Here is a 15,292-nt window from a genome sequence, read left to right on the forward strand (position 1 = left end):
GTTAGACAGGGGGGAGTTTAACTTCCTCACAACCGTGGGAAGTTCACTGCCTTGAGCATTAATTGCCAGCAATGGAAATGTCAGGTGCTTTTAGCAGCTGCCACAGATGGTGGATGTAAAAATGGATGAGATGGGGGCACCTGAGCAGCTAAGAGCTCCATTCAAATGGATTATGAAACAGAGGCCTCTAATTACTTGGCTATTCTCCCAACACAGAATCAACACCCACCTTCCTCTACTATAGCTAGCCTACTGGTAACAAGGATGAATCCTGTGGGAGTTATATTAGCTATAGAGAGTGAAAGCAGCCATTCAAAATGACAAATGGAAAAAGCATAATTTGGTTATGGTGTGAGTGTAATTGCAAATAGTGCAATACTTAATAAAAAAAAAAGACTAAACAAAGTCTGCAGCCACTTTACATGTCTGTAAAATTACACTTAACTCACAGTGGTACTTTGAGCTAAATGAAAACACATTTTACAGTTTACTGTGTTACTGATAATCTCTGTCTTAACACTCCTTTAAATGCCACTTGGCAAACTCCAAGCAGGCTGACAAATACCTCGCAGCTCGTAGCTCTACCATGACAGCTGTTTTTGATGGAGTGCAGGTGGCCTCCTTCCTGTGGGTTCAACCAAATCTGATGTCCTGCCAGAGTGAATTTTGGAGGGGGAGGTTTTGGTGTTTCCAAACATCCTCTATTCAGGACTGACTGAAAGAGCCAATCCACTAAAGACATTAGGCCTTAATGAATTTTGAAATCAATTCTTGCCAATAACATCTTGTTCACTTTTGGACCAAATGTAGCCTACTGGTCATGGGTAGGAGAGAAAATAGTTTGTTTTAGTTCTGGAAAAGAAGAAGACTACAGAGACATTATATAGCATATTGTGCCTAGAAGGACTTTGCTCTACTTTGTGAATTGGATACAATAAGATTTATTCTTTGGCAACTAATAGCCTAGACGTGAAATGCGGTTCTTGCAATAGGCCTAAAATCTGTGAAACTGCAGTCACAGAAAATAATGGAGAAATTCCTGAATGTGTTAAAAAGGGAAATCAAACATGCAACAACACTTGTGACAAAACAAGTTAGAAAAACACCTGGGCTAAAAACTAAATTATTTCATGTGTTGTATGTAGCTGGTTAAAAGTTAAAACCACACAGTCGCCATTTTGGAGTGACGTCACTTTACGTGCCTGGATTCATTGGTTGGTTGATTGGTCGAGGAACAGACTCACCTGGCTGGCGCGGGCTGCAGGAGGGTATCGCACCGGGAGCCCGGTAGCTACACCGGAATGCACGGGCTTTCGAGTTGATAACGTACGGCGTCTGAACCGTAATGGTCCGTGTTCAGGTGGAAAAAGTCTGAGGGCAAACAACAAACAAGGAGAGCGAACAGCAGCCAATTACTGCTGTTGTGCAGGGCGGTATTAGCTAGCCTACACAAGCTCATCAAAAGTCAGGTGTGCAGTGGTTCCTGGAGGGACTTTGAGAATAACATAGCCTACTTGTCTTAGCATTTTCCCTTAGGATGGGTTGACGGCTTTGCTGTTGTCGGGACACGTGAAGCCAAAGCTGGCTGAAAACTTTTTTTCCCCTTTTTTGTGTGTGCATGCAATGCAAATGGATGAAACACGTTCATGTTGACGAACGTGATGGAAATGGGCAATAACATCAGAGGATTGTCTAACTATTGGAGAGCTGGTTGGGAAACCGGGAGTTAAGGTAAGAAATATTTCCTGGAAATCTTGGAGGTTTGCATTGATCAGCTGCTGTGGCCTTGTGCTGAGGAATGTTTATGTTTATTGAGATCCCCATTAGCATCTGCATAGCATCCGCTATTCTTCCTGGGGTCCAAAACATAGGCTACATGCAGACAATAAAAGATTCACACTAAACAATATAGACGTAAAACAACACAAACAATAAATACAAACAATATAGACCACATAGACAAATACAAAACATGACATAGCCTACATTCACTACATGACCAACACAACAAAATAACAAGACGACAGCTCCAACCAGGTTTCCATAATATAGTACCCTCCACAAATAATTAATTGACTCTATAACCACTATCTATATCTACCTACTATAATAATATAATACACTAACCCATAGCCTATATTTATAATAGCCTACCCATATATTTATATCAAGTAGGCTACCTAATCACGATTAATGGAAGTTCATTATATTCATCATAATATTCTTTTAGAGCAATGTGTGGTGTTGATTGAGACATGTGAGTTTTGTGGGCATTCATCCAGTGATGGACATGTTATGTTTACTAGCCCAGCAACAAGATGATGAGTTTGGCTTGTGTCTTGTGTTCACTCTTATCTCTAAATTCTTGCCAATGGATCTGAAGCAAGACTGAAACTCAGATCAGACTATCAGGTGGAGTGTCTGTGGGCCCATCATTAAAAACATCCCCATCAGATGCAGGTGCACTCCCAATAACTGCAGCTTGAAGCTTATTCAGTCTTTTCATTTTGTGGGTTTTGCAAACAAGACCATATAGAAATTTGAGATTGTTTTCTTCTTAATATTGTGTTTTATCAACACAGTGTTTTTCTGAATTTTTGGATTAGAAGACAGACAGTGGCTCTGCTGGTCAGTGTTAGCTTTAACTTTGAGAGGGAGTAGATTAATGTTGTCTCTCAACAAAACCTCACTCATTCTACTTAATTTAAGCTCTACAACGTAGGTTTGTCACGTGTCAGTCAAAAGCATGGTGATATCAGCCTCCAAAACCAAATATAATGGGTGTAAGCAGCTTTTTCTTTAAAAAAAAAAAGGGGGGGGGGGGGGGGGGGCATTTGTTCCTTAACATTTTAAGAGTGTTAAGAAGAGGTGACTAAACATGACACTGTCCCAGCTTTTTGAGTTGCTAAAAAAATTGAAAATGAGCGAATCACTTGAAAAACAATTTAATTTCTGAGTTTGCAATAGGCTATCACTTGAATATGGACTTGTGTTACAAATCATCACAATTTTCTTTTGGTGCCAGCCAGGGTTTTAAGAGTTATTCATCATTTGTTTTTTGTTTTTTTGAATGATTTAGCCTTGGTCCCCACACAACACAAAAGAGTAGTCAAAAGGCAAGGCTGCCATTAACAAAAACTTTGTCACCTAAGACAGCAGAGCTCTGCTAGAATTAGTTAGAAATCATTAACCATTTGTCCAAATATCACAAAACGTGGAAGATAAAATAATATAATTATAATTCAATGTCAAAAACTTTGAAAGGCTGGAGCGTCACACCGTGTGTCATATTGACTACATATTTAACTCACTCCTACAAGACAACATGAAGTTTGACTGCTTCTCCTTGAGTTCAAATAACTGGAACTTGTTACAGCCTGAGCATTGCTGTTCAATTCAGTGTCTTAAATGTTTTTCAATTGCCTACAGTATGATTGTCCCTGCTATAATTGCTTGTTGATCAGCCTGTCATTCCTGTTGAATAAGTCCATATTGTTGGGAAACTCGGATCACTCGACTCGATGGGCATGGAAGTGAGGGAACTATGCATTTCTTATCTATTATTTGTTTACAAGAAAAACATCACAGTCAGAAGACAGTAGGTGGCAGCAGGATCACTTTACTCGAGGGATCGTGCTGACTTGGTGAGAAATCTGGATAAGTTTGGAGTTAAACAGCTTTGACTGAACCTCCACAAAGTGGGAGGCCCCACTGGGCCCTTGTCAGGAGCCCATCTCTTCAGCTGCACCGTCGTGTGGCAGAAATGTTTCCGTGGGACTCTTATCATGCAAGCGGGCCAGACAGAGGGAGCTTGTTACTGTCATGAGGAGGAAGACTCTGGGTTTCTATAAATAGCTGGGCTGTGTAAAAATAGCTGTGGGCTACAGTTATGACAAGGAGTCTCAGGGAAGTATTTGCTATAATGCAGCTTGATCAGCTTAAAGGCTGACGGGCAGACACCTCCACTCCTCTCTGCACCCACATGAAGCAAAACTGTTTAGAGATGATCCCAGAGCACACAGGTTCACAGAGCTGCTCCATCCAGATAAAACACAACTGTCTCAAACAGAGCTTCACATCCAGAGCGTCTGTTGAGGAAATTATGAAATCAAATGTGTGAATTGTGACATTTCACCAGGCAGTTTGAAGTTATTTGTAGCTGAACTGTCATTCCTGCTCCACCACTCCACAGAGCATGACATCAGCCAGAACTACCATTAAATAAGAGTGAATAGTGTTGTCAGTTTCTAAGCAACACCTACACACACACACACACACACACACACACACACACACACACACACACACACACACACACACACACACACACACACACACACACACCTGCGTCATTTCCTATACACTGAGGGGTCTCTGAGCTCAATTCAGCTCAGCCAGTCGGTTGCGCACATTCAAGACTCCGCCGTGGAAACGGCAGACTCGGAGTTGGTCTCGAGTGAACGTGTTGAACAGCAGCAGTTATCATAAGGCACAGTTGAGTTGTGTGATACTCTACCACGGACTCCAGTCTGACGTTTTTTTGCCTATTATACGGGGCATTTACATTGAATGATTGGAGGATAACAAAACCAACAGGGGAAAAGACGCTTTGCTTTGATGTGAAGATGCTTGTTTTCACTGGGACGTGGTTTGTTTTCGGCTGACACGCCGTACACGCGCGGCGCACACAGCCAGTTTACGCGCGCTTATCCCCGATTACCTGTTGAAGTTGCCCGATGCGCGGCGAGTTGTTTCACCTTAGTGCTTTTCAAGTGGGAGACTCGACCGGTCCGTCCCGTGTGATGCTCCGTTTCCCCGTTATGTTGTAGGATGAGTGCTGATCTGGAGCGAGTGTCGCTCAACACATCGCTGAACTCGAGCGGCTCGGGTGGCCGCGCGCTCTCTGCCAACGTCCGGAGGCTCCACAACGCTCTCAACCTGCTGCTCAGCGACCTGGAGAGAGAGCACTTCATCCACTGCCTGAATGTTTACCACGCCAAGCGCAACGTCTTCGACTTGGTCCAAACTCTCAACGTGATTCTCAACACGGCCGACAAACGCCAGCTGCTGCCCATGTTGCGCCTGGTCATCCCGAGGTCCGACCAGCTGCTGTTCGACCAGTACACGTCCGAGGGTCTCTACCTGAAAGCGGACCTGCTCCCCAGCAACGGTAGCGCGGAGGGTTTCGGAGAGGAGGGTGACTCAGCTCTGCAAAATTATGTCAGCTCCATCCACGAACAGCCTCTTCCCTCGGGCTGTCCGGACGGTTTCAGCAGCGCCGCGGCGCAGCTCTCCGCTCCCATGCTGCAGCAGTTTCCCGAGAGCTTCTTTGGAGAGGTGCGCCAAGTCACCCTGACGCGCTCCAGGAGCCACGAGGGTCTTGGCTTCAGCATCCGTGGGGGAGCGGAGCACGGCGTGGGGATCTACGTTTCCCTCGTGGAACCGGGGTCGTCGGCAGAGAGAGAGGGACTAAGGGTCGGGGACCAGATAGTGGGTGTGAACGACCTGGTGTTCAACAGTGTCACTCACATAGAGGCGGTGAAGGTAGGATGTCATGCAGGGGGACCCACAGTCCCAGGGTGTGTGAACCTGTTACTGCAGCTGCAGTCCACATGTAAACACATGAGCTCTGGGTGTAACATGGGGCAGTTGTAACTCTCACAACATCAGTGTTTCCAATCAGGAACATGTTAGAAATCACCATATTCACTCTAAATCTGCTTATTGAGTCCTTATCATGTGAGGAAGCAGCAGCCTGTAAAAGACACTGTTTTAGAAGGAATTATTTAATAAACCTGCAATTACGTATATCATTTGGATAGTGTTGGTTAATTAATTATGGATACAGTATCTTTATCATGCCTGGTTAGTTCATGGTTGTAAGTCTGGATCATAACAGCAATACAAACACACACACACACACACACACACACACACACACACACACACACACACACACACACACACGCAACTACTCTGTTGCAAAGTTATTTTAGTGTGGAACAAAAAGCTTATTTGAAGTTCTTCTCATAATCCCAGTGTGTTTGTGTAGCAGAGTAGACAGCTACACCATATAATAGCAAACACATGGATCAAGTTTGTATTAAATTTTGAACACAGTCTGCCTTGCTATTAAAACACTGGGAAATTCAATGCTGCAAATATAGTTTTTAAAATGCGCTTCTTTCCTGCTCCAAGTGCCTCTAGTCCAGCTACACACTAATTAGTTTTGCTGCTTTTACTAATTCTTCTGCACCACTAAATGCTGGTGTTAATGCTCAATGGCTGCAGAACCAAGATGTACTCAAATGTTCAAATGCAGATACTCTCTCTTTCTCTTTCTCTAACTCTGTCCTCTCTCTGCCTCTCTCTCTTGGACTTAGTCTGGTTGCTTCATGTTGTCATCTCACAGACACCAGGACTCTTGATGAGCTGCAACTAATAATCATTCACTTTCGGGAAAGGTCCATCTGGTCTACACAGAAACCAAGTCCCTGTGGAGGCCAGTCACTGCATTTACCTCTGACCCACCGTCTAAAAATAGCTTCAAAGATCCTCTATAACAAAAGATGGTGCATCACAAAGCATGGTCGTGATTGCTGTATGAATTCATTTCAAAACATACAAAACTAGAGCCCTTATTTGACAGCAGCAGTTATGAAGAAAGACAAGTTTAATTCATGGTTTCACATAATCCATGGTCCCTCCGAACTCTGATTGGAAAGTATATTGTCCACAGAAGTGAAGCCAAACCAAGAGAGAGAGAGAGACTGTGAGATCCTGCAAGAGTCTGTCACTGAGACAGAAACAGGTCTTGAACGAAGTAAATGTTCTCCTGATCTGTCAGAAAAATGTCATTTTGACATCAGAAAGTTCTGAGGATCTGTGTGGTGTGAAAAACTGATACAATGTTTATTTTTGGTGACTATGAAGAGAGAGAATCTTACTTTACTCCACTTCTCCTGTTGGAGTGAACAGACACAGACCGCAGCTGCTGGTCTCCTAAAGGGGCAGGGACATGGAGGAAGCAATGTGACACAGCGACAGGAAATTATATGTGTATCCTAAACCTCTCCTTCATCAACTGTCCCTGCTGTAGCATTAAAATGTGTGTGGGTGTCTATAGTCTGTTATGTGAAGGATACTCACAGCAGGACATATTTGGTCCGGATAGCTACTGTATCTTGCAGGCTACTCTTGGTGATGGAAATCTGGAAAATTGGCTAATTATATGTGATGATTTTATATTTGTTTGTCTGTGTCTGTGCTGGTCACTGCTCAGGATCAGAGAGAGGGTGCTGTGGTCTTTTTGTCTTATTAGGGCTATACAGTCGAATGTATCTGTACACAATGTCTTATTGTCACAAACTGGAGATTTGATTTGTTTTCTCCACTTTTCCTGGTTGTCCATTTGTTGATTCTCAGGAAGGAGCTGACCCTTTGACCTGTGGTCTGGTTGTACATTTCTTCAGTGTAAAAAAAAAAGCTAGTCTGTTTGTTAGAGAAAAGTTGCTTGCTCTCTGATTCCTGTTATTTGAGTTATGGACAGAGTATTGTGTCCATAACTCTGCACGTCCTTACTGTGAGCCTATTTAGTGGTCCATGGCTGATGCCAGACCTGATGTGTCTGCTACGGATCATAATATAAAGAAATGATAAAGAATGATCAGTATTATTGCAGTAGAAGTATTCAGGGAATGTTTAAAAAGTTCTAAACACATGACCTGCAATGCGATCTTTAATCGTTATGTTAAAATAATCAAATATACAAAAGCTCTGTGAGTCACAGATGCCTGCTTCATGCCCACTCTCTGAACAAAGGAATTTTAGTTATATTTCATGCTGTAATATATTTTGTAGCACGCTGACGCTGTAAACAGACCTGTCACCTGTCCCTCTCAGTGCTGTTAAAAGATGTAGATGAAACGCCGACTCATACATCAAAGCATCTCAGGTAGAGGATCAGCAGCTGATAGCTCACCTTTTTGCCACTTGTCCAAACAGGTAACTGTTTAAAATCATGTAATCATAGGAGGAAAGTACAAAATAAAAGCTGACACGATGAACACAAACACGAGGAACTCAGAACTCAAACACAGAAAAAAGCAACAAAAACACAAAACATGAAAGCATCAACAAGGTGAAGACATAAAGATATGAAACTGAAGGTGAGGGGAGACGATGAGACACAGCCGAAACTTTGCATTAAAACATTGTAACTGTATTTGGTCAAAATGTAAACACAAATATTGATGGCATGCATACAACAGCTGCAGTCTGCTGCGCCAGGCCAGTGCAGAAAGGACTTAATACATTTTACAAAGAGATAAGGACGCCAACTTTAAGGCAAAGCTCTGTAGAATAAAGCTGCGGGATCTGTTGGATTTTGGACTGCAGCCAGTAAAAGCATTTTGATTGAGAAATCCTGTAATGTAACAACAGAGTGGCAGCAATCTTAGTAAAGAAAACCTCCTGCTGACTTCCCTTATTGACAGAGAAGCATGAGAGGAGAGATATTTAATAGAACAAATGCGGCGACGGTTTCAAGCAGTAAAATAAATATGTTGTTCAGCTGATGTCACTATGTTTAAAAATATCTTGGAGGATGTACTTTTTTTATTGTCCTAGACATACTTGTTTTGCAGCATGTATTCAGACTGTCTGACTGGAGAAATCTGTTATTACCTTGGAAGATTTTCTCACTTAGTCAGACTTGAATACGCTCTACCCTCAACAATATTTCAATCAGAAACAACCTTTCCATGCGGGTGAAAAGCTCAGACCTTGGACGTCGTCTTCTTTATGAGCAAACAAAGAACCTTTTCAGTCATCTTTACAAGCCTGTATTGAATGAGTACAGCAGCGTGAGGGGAAAATAAGCTGAGCACATTGTTTTCTTTTACCTACATACTAACACGTGTGGCATATGGAGGGAGTATCTGGTTTATTTTGCTGTCTGCAGTGAAGCAATTGGTAATAGGCAAGACAGGTTTTTGTCCTGAAGCAAAAACTATAAAGGGGGCACGTTATGTTATGTGATTTTTTTCTCTCAATTGAACGCTGTTCTTCATGTTTAACGCTGCCAGATGTCTCGAACATGTGGCGAGTGGTGGCGGTGGTGGTGGTGTGCAGTCTTAGAGATTAGGCATTAAGCATTTGCAATTATTTGGTGCCAGTCGTCCATTAGGTGGCAGTTTTGTACAAAAATCATTAAATATGCTAAGATTATTTTTCCAATTCATTTTGAATGATGAAACAGCACATAATCATCTACTATATGTCCTCTTATAAAAGGTCTGTTAAAAAGTTTAGGTGGCACTTACTGAGGTGCCCAAAGCTGCAGTCCCTGTTAATGACCAGTAGTATCTGGCTCCAACAGTGAATCAGTCCCCATAGACTCCCATCCTAAAATGTCCAACTTTACAGCAGAAATAAACATTGTCTACAGCTTGGTACAAATAACTGCACAGGTAATTCCTTCCTTATAATTAGATCTCACAACATATATAACTCAAAACATACTGTTACTGACTTCAATTATGGGTCCTGTGAGGGGTTGGAGGTATATGAGAAGGGATTGATAAGTGGCTGCTAGTGCTACACATAGATGAAGGTCTCCATGTAAACAGATTTAGTCACGTAAACAGATTGGACCAGTCCCAGCCTGGTCAGATGCGTACATGAACTGATGAAGCCTCTTGGATGAGAGGTGAAACGTCTTCCTAGACAAATAACTAAGTCCAGTTGCTTTCGATTTAACCTCCTTTGAAATACTATGACCTGGGCAAATGAGAATATGCACCGGCTTATTTAGTCACGTTACTTGAGAGCAAAATAGTGAGAAACTTGGTTCAACTTTTTCATCTTTCTATCGAGAGAAATCACCTTTTCAAATAGCAAATGCACTTGTGCCAAGGCCGAGGTGGAAAGCGACTGAGCGGTCTTAAGTCTGTTGTGTTATGTTTAGTGGTGCCTATTGTCAAGTCTGTTACGCACAAATTTGTTGAAAATAAATCAACTTAAATGTTGGGATCAGTCAGGTGAAACAAAACAGTATAGAGAATGTGAAGTTACGTCATGCCGTGGAACGTTGGGCGCCATCTTTGGAGGATCGCGAATGTAAACACTTGCTCGTCTCCCTAAAAAAAGTTCCCCAAAGTCGCTTAAAAGTAATCATGGTGGGACAGTACTGCTGCGTAAAAAAAATGCCACAGTAGTATATGCACTAATACCAAAACGAGATAGTTCACGATGTCTGGATAAGTCAGTGGAGGTCTTGAATCCAGTCCCCACTCTCTGTTTACGTTTGCGTTCCTCCAAAGATGGCGCCGACGTCCCACAACGCAAAGCGGCGTGACGTCAGCTTCACATTCTCTATAGACTTACTTTGTGAAAGTTTGTGCAAGAACCTCTGCAGAGGAGCTTTTCGTTAAATTGGTAACCAGTTTCATGATGACCAGAAAATTGATTTGTATTCCTATAATATAAAATATGTTGTATCAGCTGGTGTGTGTGTGTGTCAGGACTGGACTTACGGGTCAGTCTAGTAACAGCAAACAGAATCTAATTCTGTGTGAAACACCGCAAGTTCAGCAGTACACTTTAGATGCAGCGTGCTTAATGGGAGATGACACTAGATTGGTTAACTGGGTCTTATGTCCAAAACACTCCCATAAGTACAGCCCTCTTCAAATAATACACCAGGAGCAGCAACTGTTTTTTCTGCCATTGAAATGACTATTGTTGTTTGTTTGGACTGGTCATTACAATTTGGCTCATAGATGTAAAACTAACTGTTGTGCAAATTTGCGTTTCTATTGCATTTTTGCTCACACATGCACAAAGAATGTACTGTATTTTCCTTATCCTTTCCCCTTCATCATCCATTCAGGAACCTTCCTGTGCTGAAATCCCACACAAACAGAGCAAATAGGTATGATGCTGTTTGTACACGAACAGGCAGAGGGCAGAGACCTTGCAGAGCCTTCACAAAGAGCCACAAATATAAATGTTAAGTAATAGAAATAAAGAAACAGAGCAGCAAAGTGATGTAAGGCGGATAATAATAAAAATTTATGACAGCCTTTTTGTGATGAAGCTGTTTGATCAGATGCTTAAAACTAAACTCAAGCAGAAAGCTGCTCTGACCTGCTCGTATTAATAGCAGCATTACTTTAACAGGAAACAACATGAGCACAGATTCTGTTGGGGACTTCAGAGATAAACTCATGGATGAGACAAGGCAGGAATATTTTCCATTTTCATATTCACAGCAGAGGGGTTTATATTGAGAAATTATTGCACAATTATCAGTTTTCCTATTGGTGCCTACTGTACACATGCACATCTGGAGGACTTTGTCCATCCTTCAACATTAAGCCTTACCACTAATTTTTAAGTGATTCTAGATGAAGAGATAGTGTCACAGGGCTTCTCACAGCACATACCTTGAGCATGGGGGGGCTCTGTATTGTATCAGTTCATTTGTCCTGAGCCTGCAATCTAAGGGTTAACAAGAAAGGAAGGCAATCTGACTTAGAAATCAAGGGAGACTGTCTGAGACTGAATGGAATTGTCAGACTGTCTGTGAGGGAATGCTTTCAATGTCTTTACGTAGTGATTGTGTTTAGAGGTGGAGAAGTCTCTGAACGCAGAGAGAAGGAGGCCAGCAGGCTTTTTTTTCCTCCTCCGTTATTCACAGCAGGTGTAAACGTGTTCCTTTTTAGTAAGATGTTATTTTGAAGCCCGAAGTCCACAGTGTATAGTCTCTGCCGGGATATACTACTCTGCGATAGCAGCTGATCAGGCTTCGTTACCAACCTCTCTCACTATACTGTACGCTCGCTTTTCCTTTGTCCAAGCTGTTGCCTTCATCTGGCTTGGTTTACTCGCATAAACTCCTCAAGTAACTCCTTGTGTTTGCCTCTCAGACTCTCTCTCTCTCTCTCTCTCTCTCCATCCATCACATTTTTCTTCTTGATCTCTCTCTCACCAGCCCTCCCTGGTGAGACTCGTGTGCTCAGTTGTGTATTTCTTGTTTGGAAACTCTGACAGAATATTAAAGTCGGAGACCCTCCACTGAGGCTGCGTGTAGTGTATCAGCAAAACCTGCCTCACTGCATCAGACTTAGAATGGGAAGAGATAGTGGTGGGATATAGATATTCAGTGATGTTCATGCTGCAGAGAGAGCGCTGATCTGTGTCCATGTGAAATAAGTTCTGGGAGCTGAGCCTCGCTGTTCCCTGTGTCTCTGAAGCTCAGCAGTAAATAACAAATAAAACAAAAGTGAATGGAGACAAGCTACTGAAGGTTTTACAGTTGGAAAGTTGAGCTCAATATACACAAACATGGTGTTAATCATGGATATCTTTCTATATGAAATAGATTTTTAAAGTTGCATGTCCTTTTCTGAAGATGTTGAAAATGACACTGTAGTGACTGTCATTGTAGCCATCGTTTTCTAAATCTTTATGAAAGTGATGCAGATGATATTGTTATTCACTTTGTTCATTATCATATTAGTTGTGTGATGTGTCTGCTGATCACAGCATAGTATGCAGACACTATAATCACTGAGGAACTTTTAGAAACTTTCAGATTTAAAATATTACATTTTTCTCTCGCTCGCTCGTTTCTGCTGTGTTTTCAAGGTTGAATTGGGTTTTATCTGAATCGTCTGTCTGACATTACCGTGGACATCAGAGGAGGTGTGCTTTTTCAGTATAATGTCTGGAGATCTCTTCTCTCCCACCGTAGCAGCTCCACTCTGAGATGCACTTGTCTGGAAAATTCACATTTTACTTAACATTGCATAGACATTTTTTTCTTTTAAAGCTAATTTATGATGAGTGCCTTTTTTATTTCTGAAAATAAGAGTGCAATAACGATGCTCCGGGCTGGGTGTGACTATCAAACCATACCCAAACAGCCTCAGCAGTTTGTCACCAGGTTGTCAAAGCGGGCTTAATGAACGTGAACAATTAATGACTAGACAGCGTATGGTGTGTAGTTTTCTAGTTTCCTAAGTTCATGATTGATTATTATTACAGATGATATGAGTTGCTGCATAATATACAAGTATAGTGTTTGTGTTTGAGCAGCTAATTATCCATCTGTTTGAAACAAACATTTGTTTCATGAGGTAAAAGTTGTGTGGTCAAGCTTCTACTACCACCATGAAGAGGTGTGTCTGTCTGCTGCCAGTATTTTGATCTGTCCTTGTTCACCTCTATGAAATCCTCCTCACTGCATTGGTGGTTTTCAAGTATATATTTGAACCAGATGAAAAATCTTATTGGTAGGATATCTGAATCCCAGGTTTTTAGCTGAGTAAACGTTGAACAGCTCAGCTCTCAGCTGCTGGAGACGTCGTGTCCTGTGTCCACTGTAGAGTGCCTGTGAATCTTTCTAAGTGAATCTCCTCTAAAGTAATGTCCTGGTCTGTTTGTTACGGAGAGGAGCGTGTCTCCCTGGATAATTCAGCTGCTGGTAAAAACCTAATGAGAGTCTGCTGCATAAGTTATCAGACAAAACAATCAAAACAAAAGTTAATAACAATCTTGGCTCCCAAATCTCCCCTGACGTCTCTGTCCTCCGTACAGCTTCATTCATTCTTTATAATGTTATAATCACTGGCTCTGTTTGATTTCCTGAACAACAGACACTAAAGAAATCCAAACTGGGAGGAATCTGCAGTAATGAAAATCATCTCCCATTATTCTGTAATTGTTTTCAGAAGTTAAGACATTTCGTTAAAAATGGATCCAGTCCTCCAACCTGAACAAAACACACAGGTAGTTTTTTTTTTTTTTTTTAACCCTCTAATTTGACTGACAAGAGTGTCTCTTGAAATAGCACACCCACGGCAGCAGGAATACAAGGCCGTGGTTGTCATGGTTACAATACTAAACATGGGGACTGTTACCGACGGCACGCACTGACCTTTGTTGCCATGGTTACTATAATAACGATTGGTCTGGGAAAAGATGGTGATGTGCATCAAAACAAAATCCTAAACTTGACATGATGTTATTTATAATGGGTTATCAATGGGACATATAAATATGAATGTGTGGCTCTCTGCAGCTGTAATGAAAGGCCTCTTGTTATTTCTCATGATCTCTTATGTGCTACATAGCCTACTTGACCCACACCCTGTCTGTCATCTTAGCTAAACCAAAACCAAACCAAAAAATAACTCAACTACAGATCAGAATGTGAGTTTCAACCAGGGGAGACTTAACAGGAGAAACGCTGTGCTGCCACAGAGTAGACTTATGTATGATAATATTTAATACAATGACTGTTTTTAAGTTGTGTTTTAGTCATGGAGATTTGCGGGTCTGAAAGTCTCCTTAAAATTCCTTCACCAATCAGCTCCAGGCCAGCGGTTGCTATGGGCAGCTGTGGGCTCAGCCCACACAAAGTGAAGAGAAATGTTTGGTTGTGATTTAAAGCATTACATAAGCACCGTCAGATGTTAAATGAACACCGTGGGGCGGTGTACAAGCACCATGTGGTGCTGAATTGAGCTCAGTGGGATTTACATACTGTATGCACGTTGCACTGTTCAAGTGTATTTGGCTCCTCGTCCTGGTGCTTTTACCCTGTCCTCTCTTCCCCTCATGTCACTTTGGCCCTGTTGTTCTAGGGACGAGAGCTCCAGCCAAATCCAATCTGTTTTCCCACTGTGTGACTTCAGCTCAGCTTTATGACCTTGCCTTGGCTGATTCCTTTGGATTTGTCTGCCTGTGTTTGTTTTCTCTCTCGTGTATTAAACCTTTTTGCCGACTAATGAGATGGTTGAAACCTATTTTTGTGTCCAAGTTGTTTTTTTGAGTCCCAGCCACGGGGTTATGTTCTAGTTTTGTCATCAAATATGACTTATCTAGGTGAAAAAAATACCACTTTGAGCCAAGCTTGTTTTCAGAAACAATATTAATTTCTTCTGTTATAAACCAGATGAAAAAGAATTAATTTAAATGAACTGCTTCATTCTGTGTGCGTGAGGAAAAATAAGATTACATAATAATCAGTCGCATCAGACCTTCAACAAGCTCTCCCTCGGATAGCTCCATGGACGAAGAGGAGGAGGAAGTATTTCAGTGAGTGAGGTTATCTTACGCTGTCAGGACCAACATCATGTGACGGGTGGTTGCAGAACAAACCTTGTTGACGGCTCAGCTCATTTGGCTGCTTTTTCTAAAAAAAACTCCACTGCAGGAAGCTGCTGTTGTGTTTCAAGTGTCCTTGAACAAAACTCTTTTTTTTTCTTCCCTGACTGCGATAACA

General features: G+C 41.9%; 1 protein-coding gene across 1 annotated transcript in view; it reads left to right on the plus strand.

The window, feature by feature from the left end:
* Positions 1-4,830: 4,830 nt before the first annotated feature.
* Positions 4,831-15,292, plus strand: part of whrnb (whirlin b) — a gene marked incomplete at both ends in the record, with an annotated part of 35,053 nt that continues 24,591 nt past the window's right edge. Inside the window, one exon of the mRNA XM_083978665.1 lies at positions 4,831-5,544. Within this exon, the coding sequence (XP_083834791.1) occupies positions 4,831-5,544 (714 nt within the window). The remainder of the gene's footprint in view (positions 5,545-15,292) is intronic.

The sequence above is a fragment of the Trachurus trachurus genome, assembly GCF_905171665.1.
Source record: "Trachurus trachurus genome assembly, chromosome: 9".
Lineage (NCBI taxonomy): Eukaryota > Metazoa > Chordata > Actinopteri > Carangiformes > Carangidae > Trachurus > Trachurus trachurus.